At 46.1% G+C, this 21,190-nt stretch overlaps 1 protein-coding gene across 4 annotated transcripts; it reads right to left on the bottom strand.

The window, feature by feature from the left end:
- Positions 1–165: 165 nt before the first annotated feature.
- Positions 166–20,503, bottom strand: ZDHHC15 (zinc finger DHHC-type palmitoyltransferase 15). 4 transcript variants are annotated; one of them, XM_030228764.2, is made up of 12 exons: positions 20,362–20,503; positions 17,478–17,504; positions 15,285–15,379; positions 14,510–14,630; positions 13,422–13,491; positions 13,018–13,050; positions 11,823–11,943; positions 10,550–10,682; positions 9,259–9,385; positions 8,586–8,695; positions 7,357–7,439; positions 166–6,352 (listed from the first exon to the last, which is right to left on the bottom strand). In XM_030228764.2, the coding sequence occupies exons 1-11, from the start codon at positions 20,501–20,503 to the stop codon at positions 7,396–7,398; spliced, it is 1,023 nt and encodes a 340-aa protein (XP_030084624.2). In that variant the 3' UTR covers positions 166–6,352; positions 7,357–7,395. The 4 variants fall into 4 exon arrangements, 3 of the variants coding, with proteins under 3 accessions (XP_030084624.2, XP_050830340.1, XP_050830341.1); XM_050974383.1 differs by having other exon boundaries at positions 7,357–7,448; positions 14,510–14,723; positions 20,362–20,498; XM_050974384.1 differs by having other exon boundaries at positions 14,510–14,723; positions 20,362–20,498.
- Positions 20,504–21,190: the final 687 nt, after the last annotated feature.

Here is a 21,190-nt window from a genome sequence, read left to right as displayed (position 1 = left end):
TGAGTGGAGTGCTGAGGTCTGGGCTGCTCACACCATGAATCTTTTTGTCACAGATAAAGAACCTTCCCTGTTCCAAGCAGTAATTCCAATGAATTAAAGTTGTGTAACACTTCCAGAGAGGGAATGTTCAGCCTGAGCATAGGAAATAACCATTCACAAGTCTAATGAATTAGCCAAAAATGGTTTTAATGCAGTCCTTGCCTGCAGTGCAGTATAAACCATAATAAAAAACAACAAAGCAGAACATACAGGATATTCAGCTGTAGAAACTGTACAAACACTTGGAAAATGCCAGTGAAACTCCACAGAGCATCAGCATAGTCAGAGCATTGGTCTGACAGTAAAAATGAGTATCCAAGGCTTTTGTAAAAACCCATTTGATATCAAAAGTCTCAATGCCAGCAGCAGCAGCATTAAAGTCCTGAACACAACACCCCAAAGGTGGGCAGCAATCCTGGTGTGACATTCCTTGCAAAAGAATTACTTCCCATTGAATTAGGGGGAGGGATGTGTATTAAGCCCCCAGTTCTGACTGAACACCTGCCAGCCGCTGGCCATGCTGGGCTCCTAAGCAGCAGCTGGATGCAGTTCCCACTCAGGGGGTGGCTGCTGTGTCCCAGTTCTGTCAGCTCCATGGGAATGGAGGTGCTGATCCTGCCCCAGAGGGAGCTCCCAAAGGGCTCCCCTGACCCCCAGCAGCCCCTGCAGTGGGATTCTGCTCCAGCCTCATTTTCCAGTGTGTGAAACCCCCTGGCTTTTCTGGAGGAAGCTAAACCTTCCTGATCCATTGACAACACCACGGCTCTGCCATTCTCTGAGCCTGACATTTAGCTCACTTCTATCTTTGAGGGGCCCATTTGCACCACAAACAGCATTTGCAGATGAGGAGCAGCCATCTGAGCAGGCAGATTATAAATTTATAAAATAACAAGACCTTTCCTACTTCTGTGTTCCTAACCCAAAGTTCCCTGCTCCAGCAGGGGATTTGGATTCACTCTGGAGTAGCTCCATGAGTACAGCAGGAAGCCATTCCATAGTGTAGTTAATTCCAAAGAAGGATGGAGTTCTATCAGAACAGTTCCACCTCCTCAGCCCAGCTCTCAGGCACAGCCCTGTCCCTCCCAGGGAAGGTCACCTGCACCAGCCCAGCAGTTCATGACAGCAGCAGAGTTCCAGATGCCAAGAGAGTTCTGGGACACATCCTGGAGGCTCCCAGATTCTCCAGAAAAAGGTGGGGGAATAATACACCAACACTTTCACTTTGGGCTTCTGTTTCACTTACAGAGGAAAGTGCTGAGAAGGGAGCACACACCTTCCCCAGGTTAGAAAGGAGAGGGGGAGGTTGATTTTGTTGGGTTTTAGGCTTCCCATGGGGTTTAGTCCAAGGTTTAACTCAAGGAAGTGCTGAAACATCAGGGAAGCTGTCAGGTGAGCTACCTGCATGTCCCAGGGCTGTCTGACAGCACTGCATGCAAGCAGGCATTTCTTTTCAAGCACAGCTGGAATAAGAAGCAGAGATGATCCCTTTGACCTTTTTGTTGGATTTTTTTGGGGTTGTGGTTTTTTCCCCCCTCAGCATAATTCCTTATTTTTTTTAACAATGGCTGTTACCCACTAAAGTTTTACAAATGCTGCTGTAAATCTTAAAACCTCATACAGAAAAAAATAGTATTGTAAGGAGCATGCAGGCATGAGCAACTTACAGGCTTGTATTTGAAATGTAAACTTACATTTTATTTCACAAGGTTTACATCCCAAATGGAAGCTGGAGAATGAAGAAATGAGGCTTTTAGGAAAGAAAATGCAGGAACTGGGATCCTGCTCTAAGCAAAGCCAGCTGGGCCTGATGATGGGAACCACAAACCAATACCTGACAAACAGAGATTAATTACAAATAAAATACATGGCACAAAACTGCATAAAATGACACCTACTCACCTTCACAGTATCCAAAAAACCAGCACAAAGCAGCTCAAAGCTGAAAATATTTAACTGTATGTTCAGGAGGAAGAGGGAAGACTCAAAGTGGGATGGAAAAAGAACAAGAGACTAAAACCCTGCAGCAGTGGGTGTGAGCTCAGTGTTTGTGACCAGGGCAGGGAATGCAGCACGGGGCAGGAAGAGCCCATGCAGGATCTGCCAGACCAGAGCCCCTCTGCCATGCAAACACCTTCAGTTATCTGAGTGATCTGATCTGTTCAGGATGAGTTTAGGTTTGCAAGTGTTCTGTAATAAAGCAGAAGCTGATAGAATTGGAAAAAAAAAAATCAATAGAATTGAGGTATTTTCAAGTACTATGGATCCATTTCAGAAATCTGTACCACAGGAGTCACTGAAATGAAAACATGACCCTTTTGAGTTAATTAGTTCTGGCTTAATAAACAAGGTCAGCAGTGGCTCCTTCCCCTGCTAATTAAACCCTTCCACGAGTGCCTCAGATCTGCACAGAGTAACTGCTCAGTACATCATTCTTCATAGCTAAATTCAGGGGAAAATAGTAATTTCTCCCCCCCTTTACATTTTACATTCATGTCACATGACAGACTTTATGCATCAAGTTGTGCTTTCAGTCCAGACCAGCATCTAGAACTACAGAGCTGCAGCTGGTGTGGATTTTGCTGAATCCATTCCTGTCTGTCCCAGGAAGCAAACATTCATTGCATAGTGTGATTTGGAAGCTTCCTGATTCTCACCAGGGACTGCACCCCACACACAATGGGTACAGCCTCCTCAAACATACAGAAGTGCTCCTTGCTTGAAGGAAAACAAAATCATTCTACTCCAAACCTTCCAATCAGCAAGAGAAACCTGGCAGTGCAGTGAGGGTTGCACAAGTCCAGGTTCCTTGGGCAGGACTTGCTGGCCCAGGGCTGGACTTAGGACAATTGCACACAGAGAAACATCAGTATGATGCTCTGTCTGGGCTTTTGTACCTGAATGGAAATGGGAGAGAAGGGGGGAGGTGAGGAGGTGGCTGTTAGTGGTCAGTTATTTTAGAGGATGAACCCAGGAGCAGAGGGATAACAATGGAGGCATCACAGTAAAGCCCAACAAGAGTTCCCTCTTTTCCCGTGGTGACATCACTTGGAAGAGCTGCTCATAGCTGAGAGGGCTGTAGTGCAGGTCCAGTGCTAAGCAGAGGAAGCAGCCCCTGGAGGGGGTTGGGGCAGTTCCCTTGCTACCTCCACACTGCTCCAGGCTGGAGTGGAACACCTTCAGCAGCCCCTACAGCCACACTGACAGCAGCACCAGATCTGAGACTCAAACCTTAATTCTCCAGGTTCCCTGAATGGAGCTGCACCTACAGCACACACCCAGAGGGTGACAGTGACACTGGTGGCAATCCCAGTGGGGACACTTTGGCACATGGAGGGCTCAGGGTGTACCTGGAATGCTGGGCCACCAGCACAGGCTGTGTGAGATACACACAGGATGAGCTGGAGTCACTGGCCAGCTCCCAGAGCTGCAGTGTCCTTGGTGTTGATGGGACTGGGGGGATCAATCCCACTCCTGGGATGCTGGGATGGAGGGTGCAGGCAGGGCAGGTAGGAGACAGCTTTGATGATACAGCCCTTACAGTCAGTGATGATGGTGGAGAGCCTCTGGATGAGGATCAGGGCATGGAAAACAAAGGAGGTGCTGCAGTGGGTAACCCCTGAAGAGCCATTTGCAGGTTAAAAAAACCTATCACACACTGAGCTGAATATTCTCTCTTTTGTCACCTGCAGAGTGACCACAGCAGCCTGAGGAACTTTTGTTTTCCAGTGCATTTACTCAGCATAAAAAGGACAAAGGCCAGGGGTAAAATAAGGATATCACCTTAAGTGAGCAGAAGGGAATAAAATGGAGCTGCTCACTCAGACATGTGGGTTTTTCCCATTTTGTTCTGCCTCATTTTACACAACTTTTGGGTTTGTTTCACATTTCATTAAGCTTTCAGCATCTGATGTGTGGATATTGAGAAGTGGCTCTGAAGTGATAAACTTTGTGTTGTTCTAACAAGAGTTTGTTCCAACCACAGGAGGCTGAGCTGCTTTGAAGGAAAGGGAAGAGGTGATCATAATTAATTACAAGAAAAGTGACTGAATAAAAGTTACTTGGAAACATTTAAAACCCTTTCTCAATCTGAGCTTGGTGCCTGTGCCATCATAAAGATATCTGCCTTAGTATGAGAAGACAAACCCTGATTTTGTGTACTCTCTAATGAGCAGTGCAGCAGCAGGAGGAGGCAGGGGAGCTCCTGCACAGCTCTGCTGCTGCTGCCTGGTACAGAAACAACTCAAATAATGGCAGGGCTGTGACCAGGAAGGGCACAAGAACCTGCTCAGAAAACTCCTCTAAATCCACACAATCTCTGCAAAAATACACTTCAGCTGGCAGGATGAAACAAAGTCACCAAATCACCTTCCTGGTTTTCTATACAAGGACTTTAAAGTTTTTAAAGGCACAAGTAATACCTCTGTAGGTGCTAAATTCTGGCTGTGTTTAGCTGCCATCAACCTCTCAAGCTCCCCCTCAGAGCACATTTTGCCAGGAATGAGGGGATTAATTCAGCTGCCACCTTGCCTCACACACAGCACAAGGTCCAACACCAGATTTACATGAGAAATGCAGCTTTAGATTGACAGGAAAAACCCTTCCAGCACTCAGCAGCCATTTGGTGACAGAGCCCCTCAACAGATGGGGCTCAGGTGGCTGAAGCAGGAACATTTTCAGTGTTCAGGGCCACCCTGAGGAGAGACACAAACCCACAGGAGCCTGGGCCAGCCCACCTTGGCCCCTCACAACCAAATTCAGCAGTGAGAGACCCCAGGGAGGTCAGCACTGCTTGCTCCACACAAACTGCAGAGGCTGAGGGACAAAGTCCTGCCCACAGGGCACGGATCAGCCAGGAGTGAAACACCTCCTCCTAGGGCAGGAACCTCTGCAAGGCTCTCCTGGCTCACACACACACTCCCTGTGGCGGCAGAAGCAGAGGAACAGAGGAAGAAGGGGTTTAGTCTGTAGGCAAAGCCTCCATCACCAAACTCACTCAGCAGCTCCTTTCTCCTGTCATGCACAGCTGCTCCTGTAGTCACTGCCAACACCAGTGGGCTGATCAACAAACACAAAAATGGGATACAAAATGGTACTAAATGATCTTAGAGATCAACACTTTAGCATGCACCTAATTCAAACAAGAATGATGGACTGGGCTGAATCATGCAGTTTAAAAAAAGGACTCAGGTCTAGAAAAAATCCATAATCCAGCCAGCCAAGTCTCAGTTCCATTCCCCAGAACAACATCAGGGATACACCTCTTTGACTGTAAATGCAGCAAAATGCAGAAACAAATCTGATCACCTCTTAGTGCAGAAACCCCTGAAGCCAGTCAGTGCACTGAGCTGGGAAGAAGTCTGAAAAAATTCAATATACCAATTGTGTCTTCAGCATTTTGGGGTTCAAGCCACCCCTGTGGAGTGTAACTCCAAACATGACTCTTGGAGCCAAACTTTTAGTGCACATTTCAAATTCACATCTTCCTTTCTGCCTCCATGAACACACAAATCTCCATCAAACACTGATCCAGGAATGAGATGATATTGTAACCCTAGGAATTAATGCAAACTGGACTGTCTGAAGTTCCCTTTTGCATTTTAGAAGCCTCTAAGTAGGATGCAAAAGCACTATAACCCAAACTCAAGGAAAATAACACCACCCCCTAAAAATGTTTTTTAAAAAATCTATGGCCACAATATTCTTGAATCTTGATACTGGCAATGTGAATATTTTATTTTCACTCACAGCTGCACATGTACATGAGCATGTTCAGCACTTTTGCTTTTAACACTTCCATTCAGCTACCAATTTAGTGCCAGATTTAACTGGGTCTGTCTTGCATTGAGCTGAACTCACTCAGAATTTAAATACATGAGAAAATGCCACTTGTCAGAGAAGGTTGGAGAATCAGCCTCAAAATAAATAACCATCCCCAAGAATATTATGGCTTGGAAGAATTTCAAGAGCTCGAATCCCTGATGTTTGCAAAATGAAAAGGCCTTCAGAAACGCACTCGCATCAACATTTGTACCTATTTGGAATAAAAAATATATAGTATTTATAAAATAAAGAGAGCAGGCCAAAGAAGATTGGCCACAATCACTCTGTAAAATTGTTCTGTTAACTCTGTAACTTGAATTTATAAAGCCTTGGGACATCTGGACAGCAGGATTCCTGGAGAAGCGCTCTGGAATGCAGATTCCCATCAGACAATACTTCAGGATGTTTTCTCATCTTGAAGATCCACCTGTTTTCTGCCCCTCAAAACTGAAGTCCTTGCCAAGAGAAGGGATGTTGGCTCCTGAGAGGGAAGCTGAAATTTAAAGAAATACAAATGTGCAACCATAGCACTGCTGTTATGAGGGATTGAGGGCTGACCTGGGCTTTGGGAGCCATTTTAAAGCCATGAAGAACAACAGGAAAATGCTGATTTTGTCTGCCCTGGTGGGATGGCAGGATGCAGCCCTCACTGCTGACAGAAAAACACTCTGGGGTTTTTCTAAGTGGAACAAGGTAGACTCCTACACTGTGCCAGCAGCCCACTGACAGCAGTGTGGAGGGGCCCAGTCTGCCAGGGCAGCCAGGCAGGGATTGCAGTGTCTGCCTCACCCCAGCTGCTGCCTGCCTTGGAACTGAGAGTGGCAAAGCCCACCTGGCAATTCCACCTCCTGCCAGTGGGACAGCAGAGGATGCTGCTGGAATCTGGTCAGTTCCATTCCTCTGGGACAGCAGGACACTGTGCCCTCCTCACTGCCTGCAGCTCCTGGAGCAGGATGTGTATGGGGCATCTCCCCTGTTCTCCAAGGCAGAGCAGGGAATGTTCTGGAAGCAGCACCTGCCTCAGCTGGTGTCAGCTCTTGTGGGACCCACATTTCCCAGGGGGAGAGAAAGCCTGGAGAAGAGTGACAGCTGATATGACATTACAGGGCACTTCCTTGTGTCCCCAGCTGCAACTTGGCTGTGCTCAGCTTCAGTTTAACACCTCACCTGCACCTTCCCACACCTCCCACAGATCCCAGAATTTCCATCTTGCCACTGTCCAAGTCAGTGCAGGGGTTGTTCCTGCCATGTTTTCCAGAGGAGCTGCAGGGTTGGTGTCCCCCCCACCTCACAGAGTGCTGGTGGCTCTGGTGTCACCTATGCCACACCCAGCCCAGGGTCTCTGAGAGCCTCTGCTTCCCTTCAGGGCCCCTGAATAAGGGATTTCTGGGCAAGCTGGAGAAACATTTTTCTGCTAAAGCCCAAACCTTTTCAACATCACCTCCCCACTCCCCGCAGAGCAGTGGTTTTGAGGGAAATAAAGAAAGAAACACTGACCTTTCTGATCCAGCTTTACACCTCTGTGTTTTCACACTGCTATGTCTCCCTTTCTATGGCAAGGGATGAGGCTTCACCAGAACCTGTAAGAACTAAAGCAGTTAGAGGCAAATAAATCTGATTTTCTCACTGAGAATACATTTTTCACTAAGCATGGGATTGTGTTTTTAAGGATAATTACAAACAAAAATAGACAACCACTTGTCAGAGAGAACTGAGCAGCTGTTTTTAACTGAGATTACTCTATTATTGGCTTTATTTATTTCATAACCAAGTCACAAGCTTTAAACCCACAAAGACAAATAAAGGTCTTGGAGTTTTAATGGAACATTTCAGGTCTTTCTGGTTAGACATTTTTACTGGTTTACCTCTGTTGTGTAAGAGAGAATTTGAATATTTCAGTTGAAAGGACCCACAGTTCATCCAGTTCATCTGCCTGGAAATGTCAGTTATTTTATAAGCACCATAAACTGGGAGACCTCATATAAGCTCCAGGCCATAGTCTGGGGTCTGATCTAGCCAGAAACCACCTCACTGCCACTGTTTTCATTTGGAAGAACCAATTATTTATACAGAGAATTTAAAGGTTGTAAAAATTGGAAGAAGCTCTGACTCATTCCTAAAGGAGTTATTTTAAGCATCACATTGAAAAATCATTTAAAAATTCACAGAAATGCCATAGTTTGCTATTTTAAAGCCAATTTTGTTGGATTTAAAACTCATTTGTGTTATCTTGTGTAAGTATAGAACCCAACAGGGAGAGGAGGTAAATTTACTCTGGAAATAAAGCTGGACAAAGTATAAAGCAGCTTCCTAAATGCATCCCTGAACTCAGGTGTTTGCATGCCTGATTTCACACACTGTCACAGGATAAATACACTTTAAAAATCTAAATATTCTCCTCCTTGCAGGCACCACTTTACATCCCTAATAACTGGGCTGCATGCAGCAACATTTACATATAAATGCTCTCAGTTTGTTTCACTCTGTCTACCTCTTGAAACATCTTTTAAGTTCATTCACCTGAAGTAGAAAGTTATTAAGAAAAGAAAGAATATTTAAAAAAGAAAGAGTTGTTTCCAAAGCAGAGCTTATTTTTAGTCTGTGCTCATTAATCAAGTCCCAGCTGCTCAGGGACTTAACCAACACAGTTGTTTTATTTGATTAGCTCTTATAGTTCATTTATTGGCCACTGTAGGTCAGGACAACTAATTTCACTAATTCCTTACCCTGAGGCTCTTCATCTATTCCATCCTCTTCCCACTGCTCCTCATTTGTCAGGAGAGGGTTCCGAGCTTCACTCAAGGTTCTCATTGGGAAGAAATGTCCATCCCCCTGGCTGCATGGAAAAGGGACAGAGGGACACTGCAAAAGCAGCAAGTGACTCTAAAAGATGACAATTTCTCTATACTTTTTCTGCAAAGTTTTCTGTTGCCAGTATTTCCCATGTTTACTGAAAATCATCCTAAAGCTTTGAAAGGCACCGTGTTTATTTTGCATTTTGGTTCTTAATTTCTTCAAGGTCTCTGGAGTACAAAAGCTGAAACTTGTGGCCTGGAATCAAGTAATTTTTAGCAGAAGGTAAATGTGCTAATTGGATCAAGTAATTTGAATACAGAACAAAAGCCCTGGAAAAATTAACTTGTGGGCAGTTAGAAGTGACAGGGGAACTAAGGAAAACAGTTATAAAAACTAAGCAAATGGGTATAAATGTTACCAATTTATCCCAGAGATTCTTCAGGGCAGAAATCTCACTTGTGTTTGCCTGACACCCAACAGAAAATGGCCTCACTCTTGCTGAAAGACACATAAAACCTCCACTTTCCTAAGCCTGTACACAAAATGTGAAAAACTGTAATTACATCAGCTTTTAGCACTTTAGCTTTTAGCAGGGTTACTTACCTAGAGGCAATAGGCAGCAACCAGAGCTTTTTTTCTTCCCCAAACACTTGCTGGAGATTCTTCACAAAGCCAAGATTGAATCCATTTTTATCTGGGCCATTTTGAAACACTGGAGCTGAGAAAGCCTCTGCAAACAGAGGCAATTTCAGTGGAAAAAAATGAAAATCAATGGAAACACTCTGAAAGAGGGTTGTGCATCTTGTAACCATCTAAAGACAACATGATTTAACAGATTATTGAGATACAGCACTACAGAGTTTCAAAATAATGCTTTTCCCATTTTGCAAAGCCTGTAAAGACTTTCCAGCTGAAGGCAGGAATTTGGATGTGCAACTGAACCTAGAGAACAGCCAAACCAACCCACAACGGGTTTCAACCAGAGAATGGAGTTAAAAGACCTTCCTGGGGGACTTGGTGAAATTCAGAGGGTAAAAGTTTCTAGGTAAAAAACTCTGCAGGATGAAGTAGGTTGGTGTTCAGTGCATATTCCAGAAATGGCACTGCAGATTTAAATCACCTCATCTGTTAATGTTAGAATGAACAAGGGACAAACAAATGCAAATAAACTCTGGGTTCTGGTGGGGCATAAAATTAAGAAAAGAAAGGAGAGAAGAACTTTGAGTGCCTTAGGAACAGTTTGATCTCTCTTCTCAGCTGCTGCACAGGTCTGATGTTTTGGGATAGATGAGCTTCAGTGCCCCATGAAATGACTTTTGAAGTAAATAACTTGATAAAATCAGAATATTTGCTCTCTCTTGATAGTGTCTGTTTTGTTACAAAACTTTATCCCAAAAGCTTTGAAAGTTGAACATTTATCTGAGGAAAGGCAAAGAAACTTTGGCAAAATTATACTATTTTAGATGGTAATTTCTTTGATTTTACAGTCACAACTTCTTTGCCTTTATCAGTAAAGATGGACACTGTGTTTCCCAAGCTCACCGAGCTGATTGGGGTGCACCCCAGCACAGGAGCATAACAAACCATTATTCCTGAAAAGCTGCACTCATTTCACAGCAAATGCAGTTTTACATATGCATAACACTTTTATAATTGAACTTCAACACTTTAAGGCTCTGGTTTCCCTAACAAAGCTTTTGTCACACCAGCTAATAAATGCAGCTCATTTGCAGTGACAGATTTCTGCAGCTTGTACCAAGATCTTAAATCTTCCTCCCCTCATAAACCAGCAGGAATGTACAGAAATAGAACAAATGCCTTTTTTCTTCTCTCTTTTCCTTCTTACAGCACCTTTGGTGTGTCTTACTAGAAGGAAGAGACAGAAGAGCCTTACCCAGAGTGGATCTGTTCCTGCTGACCAGCCAGCAGTGGTAGCCAAACAGAAACATGAGGCTCACAAAGAACATGATTGCCACAAAGAGAAGGAAAAGGATGTGAAATTTGGAGCGTCCATTGGTCAGCTCACCCTGGAAAGGAAAGCAACACAGAACAAGTGATGGGAACAAATTAAAGATGGAAATTATTTGTAATTAGAAATAGAATTCTAAAACTCTATTGGGAGTTCTCAGACTTTTACAGACAAAAGTGAATATTACTAGATAAAGCAGAAAGAGATAAAGAAATGAATGTGGTTCATTTCCCCTCCTGTACCACAGCACAAAGAGTGGGGGGTGTCATTAACCCTTGCTATGGCTCTGAGCCAGCCCACCACAGCTGCCCAGGTGAGACACCTGGGCATGAGGAGCACCCTGTGCCTGTGGGAAATGAGCAGGCAGAAGCTCTTGAAGCCCTGTTTAAGTTCTGCTGACTATCCTGTGCATACATTAAAATTCTGCACCTTGCTCAAGGTAAGCCCAGAGAAACCTGCCCTCCATATCTGCAGCTACTGGGGAATGTTAGAACTGAGCACAGACGGATGGGGAAGGGTTAAAAGCCAAGTGGGACATTCCAAGCAGAAGAAAGGCTCCTTTCCTTCTACAGCAGAAGAGCCAGGTGCCAGAGGTGCCCAGCAGGGACACAGGCAGGCTCTGGGGACCTCCCAGGCTCAGGGCTGTGCCTTGCTGAGTGTGGGGAACAATTAGTGCACAGCAAAGGTACTTAAACACAAACATACACAATTACTGAGCAGAGGGGACAGAAATAGAGACCAAGGGCCAGGGTCTTACTGGAGCTGTCAGCTGGCCTTGCTTGCATAGAAGCAATCAGCAGTTACTGAATAAAAGCCTCCTTTGGGTCACTGGGCCTATGGGGGTTAGAAAATGAACAAGGTTTTTGGACCCCTTTTTTTCTTTTCAGCAAATATGTACAAACCATTGCCAGGACCTTACACATCAATGCCAAACTTTCCAAGGGACACCCATACAAACACTGGGACAGGGAAGGGATAGATCCTTCTGCCAGAAATTAATCTACTGACTGAAATTCCTGAAGGCTGCTTGCTCTGTGCATTTTGGACCTCTAACAGGAGGTGGACTCCCAAAGGGCCCAGGAAACACCTCCCAGGAAAATGCAGCCCCTCCACTGCCTGAGATCAACAGAGCACCGAGAGTCACTGAAGCCCACGAGACTGACAGGAGATGAAAAAGGAACCGGATTTCATGACTTACTGTCCAATACTTAATGAAATACTTGAAGACTGTTGCAGCAATATACAAGCAATACAACAAAGAATAGGCTAAGAACAGTAGAAAGAATTTGTAGTTAGAAAATCCAATGCAGTTATTCACCCTGGAGGACAAAAGCAAAGTTGAAATCAGCATTGGTGCAGCACACAGTGGTTGAAACACAAAGAGCACGAACCAGTTTTGGGGGGTTTGAAACCCCTGGATCACACAACCGAATTTGCCAACAGCAGCTCCCCTTAGTGGCCGAGAGGGAACAGAGCTGATGGCTCTGCTTTTCCCTCCAACCCTTCCTGAGGGCCCAGGAGAAGCACAGTTCAGATCTTTGGCATTGGTTTAAGGTTGGCACCACAGGTAAATGGGTCACAGAGGCAGCAGCTCGTTCCTCCTGGCTGGCTCTTGTCTGCCAAGGCAATCAGAGCTGGGAGTTCTGTGCTACTTTATTCCTTTGCAAACCTCAGGAGCCACCTCACCCCTGCCTGTTTGGTTACACCCAGCCCAGTTAACCCCACAGCTCGTTAGAATTCTCCACGCACAGGGCAACTCCAGAAAGGAACACGGGGATGTACAAAAAACCCAGTGGCTGTTTGTGTCAGAACTCAGCTTTGGAAAATCCTCTACAATTTTGATCACCAGGAAGGTCCAGGTAGGGAAATGTTTGTGTTGTTTCTGAATTCTTAAATCTTCCTTTTTTTTAAGAAACAAAAGGAGGAGTTTAAGAAATGTAGTGGCAGGAATTCTGAAAGGTGTCAAGCTCAATTATTCCATGCAGCTTTCTGCACAGACTGTCTCTGACCATCATCAGTCCAGAAACAATCCATGTGCAAATGTTGTTATTAGAATCACCCCAAGTGCAGCTGAAACACTGAGAGAGCCCAAAGGAAAGGCTAAGCTGGAGTTCCTTTCAAATTTGAATAATAGTTAATGAGTGAATTAGCAGTTGGGGTTTAAATTTTATCAATATTATAGCATTTTTACACATGGGTTATGGAGCGAACATGAATGATTTGTTAAAATTTAATTTCAGGCAATTTCAAAGTGCAATTATTTTATAAGTTTCTCAAACTAAAGAGATGGATGGCCTAAAATGTGAGAGGCATACAGACATGAGAGGCATACAGAAATATATCTAAGTAGCCTTTCCTTTCAGAAAACCACAAACCAGTTATCTAGGACATACCATGGACAGTGATGATCCATTTTTAGCACACACCTGCAAAAGAATAAAAAAGAAAAATGGAAGACTTTTAATTGGTACTTCATTACCAACTGTAGATCAACAGCAAAACTTTGATTTTTGTGAGCTTTCTACACAATAGATGCTCAAAATGATGCTGTCTCTAAGTTTTTTAAGGTAGATATAATTTTATGATGGAACATTTCTTAGTGTTTGAAGATCAACCAATGTCCTTGGTCCTTGTGTAGATAGAGACACGAGAATGATTTCTGCCCTAGAGCACTGCTGGCTGCAGCTGGAACAGAGACCCTGGGGAACCTTTTTGTGTAAAAATACACATGAAGGAGCAGCCCACTCCCAAAACCTTGTGGTGACTGTACTTGGGTGAAGGACAACCCATGACTTACATGGCACAAACAGAGCAGTGGTGACAACGGTCAGGTTTGATCAGCTGGCATCTGTCACAGAACCGAATCCCTGCAATCAGAGACAAATTGACACAAACCAATGGAAAAGCGCTTTTTTTTCACGTGTTAGTTGACACTGTGCTAATTCCCTAACTAATCTTTTTATTTCCTCTATCACTTCAGCAGGTGACCTGGTGTTTGCTGTAGGTCACAATCAGGTAAGCAACACTCATAATGCTGATGGAGACTTGCAGATGGGGCAACAATGAGTGAAAGCATAAAATCATAGAGCCATGGAATGCTTCGGCTGGCAGGAACTCTAAGGCTCATCTCATTCCATCCCCTGCCATGGCAGGGACACCTCCCACTGTCCCAGGTTGCTCCAAGCCCTTTCCAGCCTGGCCTTGGACACTAAGAGGGATCCAGGGGCAGCCACAACTCCTCTGTGAACCTGAGCCAGGGCCTCACCACCCTCACAGGAAGGAATTCCTTCCTAACATCTATCTCAAACCTGCTCTAACTCATACACCCAGCTCAAAAGTGACAAACCAAAGCTGCACACTTGCATCCACATTTACTCAGACTACCTACACTTTGTTTTGACAATTCCCTATTTATTCCATTTCTCTGCTTCAAAATTCTTTGGCTTGCCTGACAGAAACGAGTAGGTCAGAGCCTCCAATATGAACACAGATTTCTTAAAGCTGTGAGGGGAGTGCAGCAGGCATTTAATCACTGAACACAGTCCAGAAAACTGGTCACAGAAGTATGTGCTGCATCCCTAAGCCAGACTCCATTTTAAGTAAAAATTCTGACAGGTTTGATTATTCTATTGCCATTTCTAAATACAGACAGCACATGTGGGGTTTTGGACTGTAAATCCAAAGGGTAACATCTTGTTTCTCAAAGGCAGCACCTGGAACTGCACTGAATTAGAGGGCTCAAGGCTTTTTTTGTTTTTCTTATGAGCAAGGGAGACCAGGAGTCAGTGGGTGCCTGGGAATGCTGCTGGACAGCAGGATGCTCTGGCTGCCAGCCTGTGCTGCTAGGGTGTGAGTGGGTGGGTCTGGGCTCTGTGCTGGGCTGACCTCCATTCCCTGTCCTCGTGTACACCGGCAGCTTCCTGGCGATCTCGGCGAGGATCTGCCGCTGCACCTCGGGCCTCTCCTCGTTCTCGTAGCGCTCCTGGTCAGCGTAGGACATGTGGAACTGCAAGCAGAGGGCACCAGAGGAGCACTCAGCACGGGCAGCACGGAGCCTTTCAAACACAGCTGAACTTGGAAACGTTTTTACCTCCTGCTCCTAAGATTAATGCCATGGGCAAATACGGTTGTTAAGAAGACAAAGGGAGGTAGTGAGTGCTGGAGAGCCAGAATACTGAGAGACGCAGCAATAAGAAATGAAAAAGTGAAATTAGGCTCATAAAACAACTTGCTAGAATTGCTCCTATTGCTGCCCTAGATTAGCACCATTACTCACCTTTCTAACACATTCAGCACCTCTCTAGTGAGCAAGAACCTTTAGATTTTTAAATTTTTAAAACTGGGATTAGTTGCTATTTATGAATTTACATTCCAGAGCAAGGCTGAGTATATTTGGAGTGCCACACAAATATTGACCTAATTCTGTTGCCTCAATCTGAGTGTTTATAAGTATTTCCTAAAGAGGTAAAACAAAATGTGAAAAAAAGTTGTAAATCTAGTTATCCAAGCAACATGACAAAGTAAATATTTGGTTGAAAATAATTAAGACACATTTGCCTCTGACTCTCCTCCTCCTATCAACTAGACTGAAGGATGTTTGAGTTCTCTTTAACATCTGTGCTTTTGTTTTGCAAGGAATGAAAGGTGTTGGCTCTCTTACCTTTTTGCCTGGTTGTATTGGGAGAGTGAAAACAGACTTCCAATATGTCCACACAAAGAGCACAAAGAGAATATGGAATACTACAAGATAGGCCACTAAAAATAAAACAAGAAAAGAAAAAAACAGAAACAGAGTAATGACTTCTTAAGCAAAGGTTTCATCCACAATGGGCATGATTCAAATTTTTCACGACAATGTCAAAAAAAAAAAAAGAAGAAAGGAAATGACAGATGTCCATCCAGTGCTACCCATTATTGCAGTCGTTAAATGCTATGGCTGAGGGTCAGCAGCACCCCAGAGCTCAGGAGTGACCAATCTCAGACCTGATCCCATTCCGTGAGAGAGGAAGATGGAGCTGTCAGAGAATTGTCCCACAGGGCAAGTGACAACCCCATATCCCTGGGAATGACAGGATTCCTGTCTCTTCCCCACACCCCAGGCACAAGCCCAGAAGAACTGGCTGGTGCTGAGCAGTGTAAAGGTGAATTTTGCACCTCCCAGTATTGGGGTTCAGTTGCTACTACAAGCAGGGGGAAGCAGAGTGTGCACTGCCCACCCTGCACCATGCTCTTCTTGTGAGAGCACAGAGAAATAATATAAGCTTAACATCACCAGAAAAAGCCAAATTTCTTATTAAACATCTTTTACATTTGCCACAATTGATACAATAAATCAGGAAAACTTCCCTCAAATTGAGCAAAATAGGGCTTGTGATTACTGAGGGAGAATTGCAAACCAGCCCAAGTCAGAGCAGCCAGTTCAACATGCAAACCTGATTCCAGAGCCTTTGGCATTAGCAGGCATTCCATGGACAGGGAGCCAAAGGAGCAGTCCTTCAGCTGCACAGACTATTTGCCATTTCTTTAACACTCAACTCATTAAGACATTATCAAAGTTACAAGATAGTTTTATTTAAACACATCATTTCATTGCAATAACAATCTCTTTTCCCCATTTCATTTAAGCTTCAAATTCTAGAAAATAGGATTAAAATAACTAATTGGAAAGAGAAATCTAAAATTCAAACACCTTAACTATGTCAAAACACTTCTTTTCCTGTGTGAAAATTGGTAAAAGAGGCCAAATGCATCAGTGAGACTTTCTAATGAGACAGCAAATGATGGGACACATCTCACAAGGATGTGATGGACTGTGGGAAGGAGCTGTGATTCACAGCTAAGTCATTCTCATGCTCCAAGCTGGTTTGAGATGTTATCCTCACACTACAGGTGGAGCTGAGCCATTTTTAATTAATATGGAGGGAGATAAATCTTTCAACAGGTTTAATTTTGTTGATCAACCTAGCAGCACATTAGAGGAAGCTGACCTGGAGATGCACTAACAGATTAGGCAACAATTAACTTTCTTCTGCAGAGTAGTCATTAACATCCTGCTTTCTGCAGTTTCTCTGTAGAAATTTCAAACATCAGAACTGCTCTATAGAGGAAAGAGAATTTATTGGATGCAGCAATCTGGAGGATCTTTAAATGTCAGCTGGCACTGCTTTTCATGGAACAGCTTACACTACACCTACCTACTCCTGTCCTTCATAAGCCCTGAAGAAGAAAGTCACCAAGAGAACACCTGGATAAGCCAAAAGCATCCAAAGCACCTCCAGAAAGAAGGAGAAAAATATTAAAGTAGCCACTGACTCCTTACTCTTAGAAGATGGCCATTACCACCACCAATACACCAGTCTCAAGAGTGTCCTTGAGCAATCCTACTGTGCCGTGACTCAGGATCTGTTAGTGGGCACCAGAACTGAGAGAGAAAACTTATCAAAAATAGCTTTCACTGAAAGATCAAACAGAACAGCAAAAAAAGCCAGGTGGGCTGCAGATAGGAACTAGTATTTTCTGTCTGGCTTGTAAAATCAGCTCTGGAAATGTGAAAGGGAAAGGGAGAAAAGGGGTGTGGGTGTGCACAGACACACAGAGCTCTTCCTGAAAGAGTCAGAGGGATCAGAGCCTTTCCATGCTCTGCCCAGACTGTGACTAGACAGAGCATTTCCCAGTGCACCCAGGAGGTGCAGCATGCTGAGCACCTCAGGAGGGTGCAGCTACAGGAAGGAAACACTGAAAGAGGATGTACCTTTAAAAAAATGACAGCAAATATTTCTGATATTTCAGCCAGAACATTTGTGAATCCTTCTACACGAGGGTTGCATGGCAAATAATAAATTATCACACATACCTTTCTCCACAGGGTTGGTCACAGTCACTGGAAAAAAATAAACAAAACATGTGTCCACAGAGGAAATGTGAATCCAGAGAAGTTTGTGACAATTAACATTTCTGTGTGAAATACAGCCATTTTAAGAAAAATGTTCAAATTCAAGAGGCAAAGAGAGAGCCCACAGCTCAGCATCAAACCAAAAGCATCCATAACATCTCTTCACTCACGCACACACCCACAGCAAGATGTTCACTCACTTTTACTTGTGCTGTCTTTTCCCTGCTTATAAAATATATTCTGTATATTTTGCATTAGAAATATGATAAAAGCAATCCTCTGGTGACAGTGAGAAGATCATCAGGGCTCCTCTAGCACCTCTATCTCTGCATTTACCACATACTTGCAGCTACTGTCTCCTGGTCTCCAAATGGTCTTGACCCTCCACTGGAAGCACTGTCCCAAAGCGTTTCTGCATCAGCAGGATTAAAAAGTTATAAATTTCTCAGCTTTGGCCAAGTCAGCAACTGCAGTGACTTCATTGTTTTTACACCTATCAGCAGAAATTTTACAAGCCCTTCTTACTCCACCATAATGAGAGAAAAGCCCCTACTAACAGAAGCCCTCTGAGCAAGCAGCAAAAGGTGCATTGCACAATGCCTTCTTGTAGTGACTACTGGAAAATCCATCCAGCACACAAGTTTAACAGAAGACACAAGGACAGCTTTCTTGAACTGAAAACAGGGAGTTCTGTGCCATTTTGATTAGAGCATTGCTTGGAAAACAAAGCTCTGTGCCACACCGCAATGTAGATGAAAAAAGAAACTGAATCTTTGCTGTGTCTTTGCCCACTCAATTTCAGGTAAACAAGGCTACTTGAAAAACTTTAGCTTTTCCTTTGGTTTGCTGCCAATCAAGCTATGATGAGCTTTTCACAAGCACTGCCTGGCTCCCTCCTGACCACACCTGCAGCAGGGCCTGGCTAAGGATTTACCTGAGACAAGAGCACAAACACAATGATACAAAAGGTTCTGTGGAGGATCATTGCGGTCACCGTGGCAGCAGCCACCAGCCAAACAAGAACTGAGGCCTCCTCCTGTGACTCACTGGCCACCCCAGCACTGAGAGCTCAAAGCCAGCATCAGGAGATGCCTCCCAGACATCAACCCCACAGCACTTCCAGTGCTCCAGCTGAAAATGCAAACCAAGATTCCAGACAAAGCATTCGCTATTTACAGCTCCCAGCAGCTGAGAAGAGGCAGCCAGCTCAGCAAGCCTTGCTGGGTTAGAAACGTGGAGAGAGACAACATCCTGCTTGGCAAGTAACAGGCCAACAGTTCATGCTCAAATCCTGAAATAATTCAATCATTTCAACTTCTGCATAGATAAACTCCTCCACACACAAATAAAAGAGATGAGAGAGAAACAGGGTAAAAAACCCAGGTGGGTGTGGGCAAATGAATGAATTTAAGCTGTGATTCTCCACAGCAAGCTGAGCTTCTGCCAGCTGAACCAGCACTTGCAGAGCAGCACAGCCCCAACCCAAACCTCACTCAAACCACCTGAGTCTCCTCCAGCAGCTGCACTGAGACTTGGGATCAGCCCCTGTTCAGTATCTCTGAGTTTGCAGAGCACATCTCAGAAGACTGACAGCGTTTCAGGAAAACATTTTTTGTCACATGTTTTAATGACAGTTCCAGGCACCTCAGGGATATCATCCTATGTGAATTCTTGAAAGAAACAGCCCACAGTCTCAGAGATGGGATAAATGTGATGAAGTGTTTGGGGGCTTTGCCAAGCTGCTGATTAAAACAGACCAAAGAAGCTGCATTTCATTCTAGCTCCCATGGAGAAAAAACCAGCAGGTCTCACTACACTGCCAACCCTAACAAACACCTGATTTAAGTTTGCTGTGCAGCACCAGAAGGCAGCTCCTGCCCCAGGAACATCTCAAACTATCCTTTCTGGGACCTCTGGTTTCGTTTGTCTGCCTTACTCTGTCCTGAGGAGTCACAGCTCCTTCTCACAATTTCACAAATTCAAACTTCCAGCTCTCCTCTCCACCAGAGCTGACAACTCCTTTTTCTAATAGCACACCAAACCAGAGATAACAAAACCAAGAAAGTTTGCAATTTACCATACAGTTAAATTGTTACATTAAATATACAATTACTAGCCAGCATAAAACTTCCTCTTCAATAATGAAGTGCTTTCCATGCTACTGTAACAACTCCACGCCTGAGCGTGATCCCATGTAACTTATTTCTTTCCTTTTCAGAATATAAACAAAAAACGATTGTAAGGCAGGGCACGGACTGATGTTTGTTACTGTTTAGCTCATAAATCACATCTGGACGTTATCAAATCACAACAACGCCGCCTTTCACGGCGGGATCGCTGTCCCAGCCCTCTCAAACGCCACCCAGAACACACAGAACAAGGGCCCACGACTGACAGACAGCACCCAGAGCCCGCACCCAGCCCGGCCGGGCACAAACCCGGTGGAAAGCAGGGCAGCACGCCCTAAACCCCCCATTGATCCCGAGCAGGACTCGAGTTGTACTGAAGTGTTTGTCCCTGTGCACCGATCGCTGCCGGATCGGAGCCTCGGGACACCGGGGCGGGCGCGGGGCCCCGCTCACACCGCGGACGCGGGAGGAAGAGGAGGAGGAGGAGGAAGAGAGGATGAGGAGAAAGGGGAGAAGGCGAGGAAGAGGAGGAGGAGGGAAAGAGGAAGAGGAGAAGGAGGAGAAGGAGAAGGGAAAAAGGAAGAGGAGAAGGAGAAGGGGAACGGCCGAAGCCCCCCCGGCCCGCCGCGCCCCCCGCCCGCCGCTCCGCGGGGGGCGCGGCGGCGCCGAGGCGCGGCCCGGAGCGGGGGGTCCCGCTGGGCGCGGGCGGCGCTCACCGAGGCAGAGCTCGCAGACGTACGCGTAGTAGGACCAGAGCAGGAGCAGCGCGATGAGCAGCACGGGCAGCCAGGCGAAGGCGCGGCGGCAGCAGCGCAGCCCCCGCCACAGCGCCATCCCGCCGCCCTCAGCGCCGCGCATCGGCGCGCGGCTGCGCGGGCTGGCCCGGGGCCGGCGCGCTCGGCGCTCGGCTGAGCGGCCTGCGAGCAGCAGCGCCCCCTGGCGGGGGCGGGCGGGCAGTGACGCTCGGGCTGAGGGAGCGGCGCTCCGGCCGCGCTGTCCCCACACAGCCCGCCCGTGCCGAGCCCGGCTGAAAGAGCTTTGCTTCGGCGCGCTGTCCCCACACAGCCCGCCCGTGCCGAGCCCGGCTGAAAGAGCTTTGCTTCGGCGCGCTGTCCCCACACAGCCCGCCCGTGCCGAGCCCGGCTGAGGGAGCTTTGCTTCGGCCGCCCTGTCCCCTCACAGCCCGCCCGTGCCGAGCCCGGCTGAGGGAGCTTTGCTTCGGCCGCCCTGTCCCCTCACAGCCCGCCCGTGCCGAGCCCGGCTGAGGGAGCTTTGCTCCGGCCGCCCTGTCCCCTCACAGCCCGCCCGTGCCGAGCCCGGCTGAGGGAGCTTTGCTTCGGCCGCCCTGTCCCCTCACAGCCCGCCCGTGCCGAGCCCGGCTGAGGGAGCTTTGCTTCGGCCGCCCTGTCCCCTCACAGCCCGCCCGTGCCGAGCCCGGCTGAGGGTGCTTTGCTCCGGCCGCGCTGTCCCCTCACAGCCCGCCCGTGCCGAGCCCGGCTGAGGGAGCTTTGCTTCGGCCGCCCTGTCCCCTCACAGCCCGCCCGT

Source organism: Serinus canaria, chromosome 4A, assembly GCF_022539315.1.
Source record: "Serinus canaria isolate serCan28SL12 chromosome 4A, serCan2020, whole genome shotgun sequence".
Classification (NCBI taxonomy): Eukaryota; Metazoa; Chordata; class Aves; order Passeriformes; family Fringillidae; genus Serinus; species Serinus canaria.
This window is presented reverse-complemented; position numbering and strand designations above follow the sequence as displayed.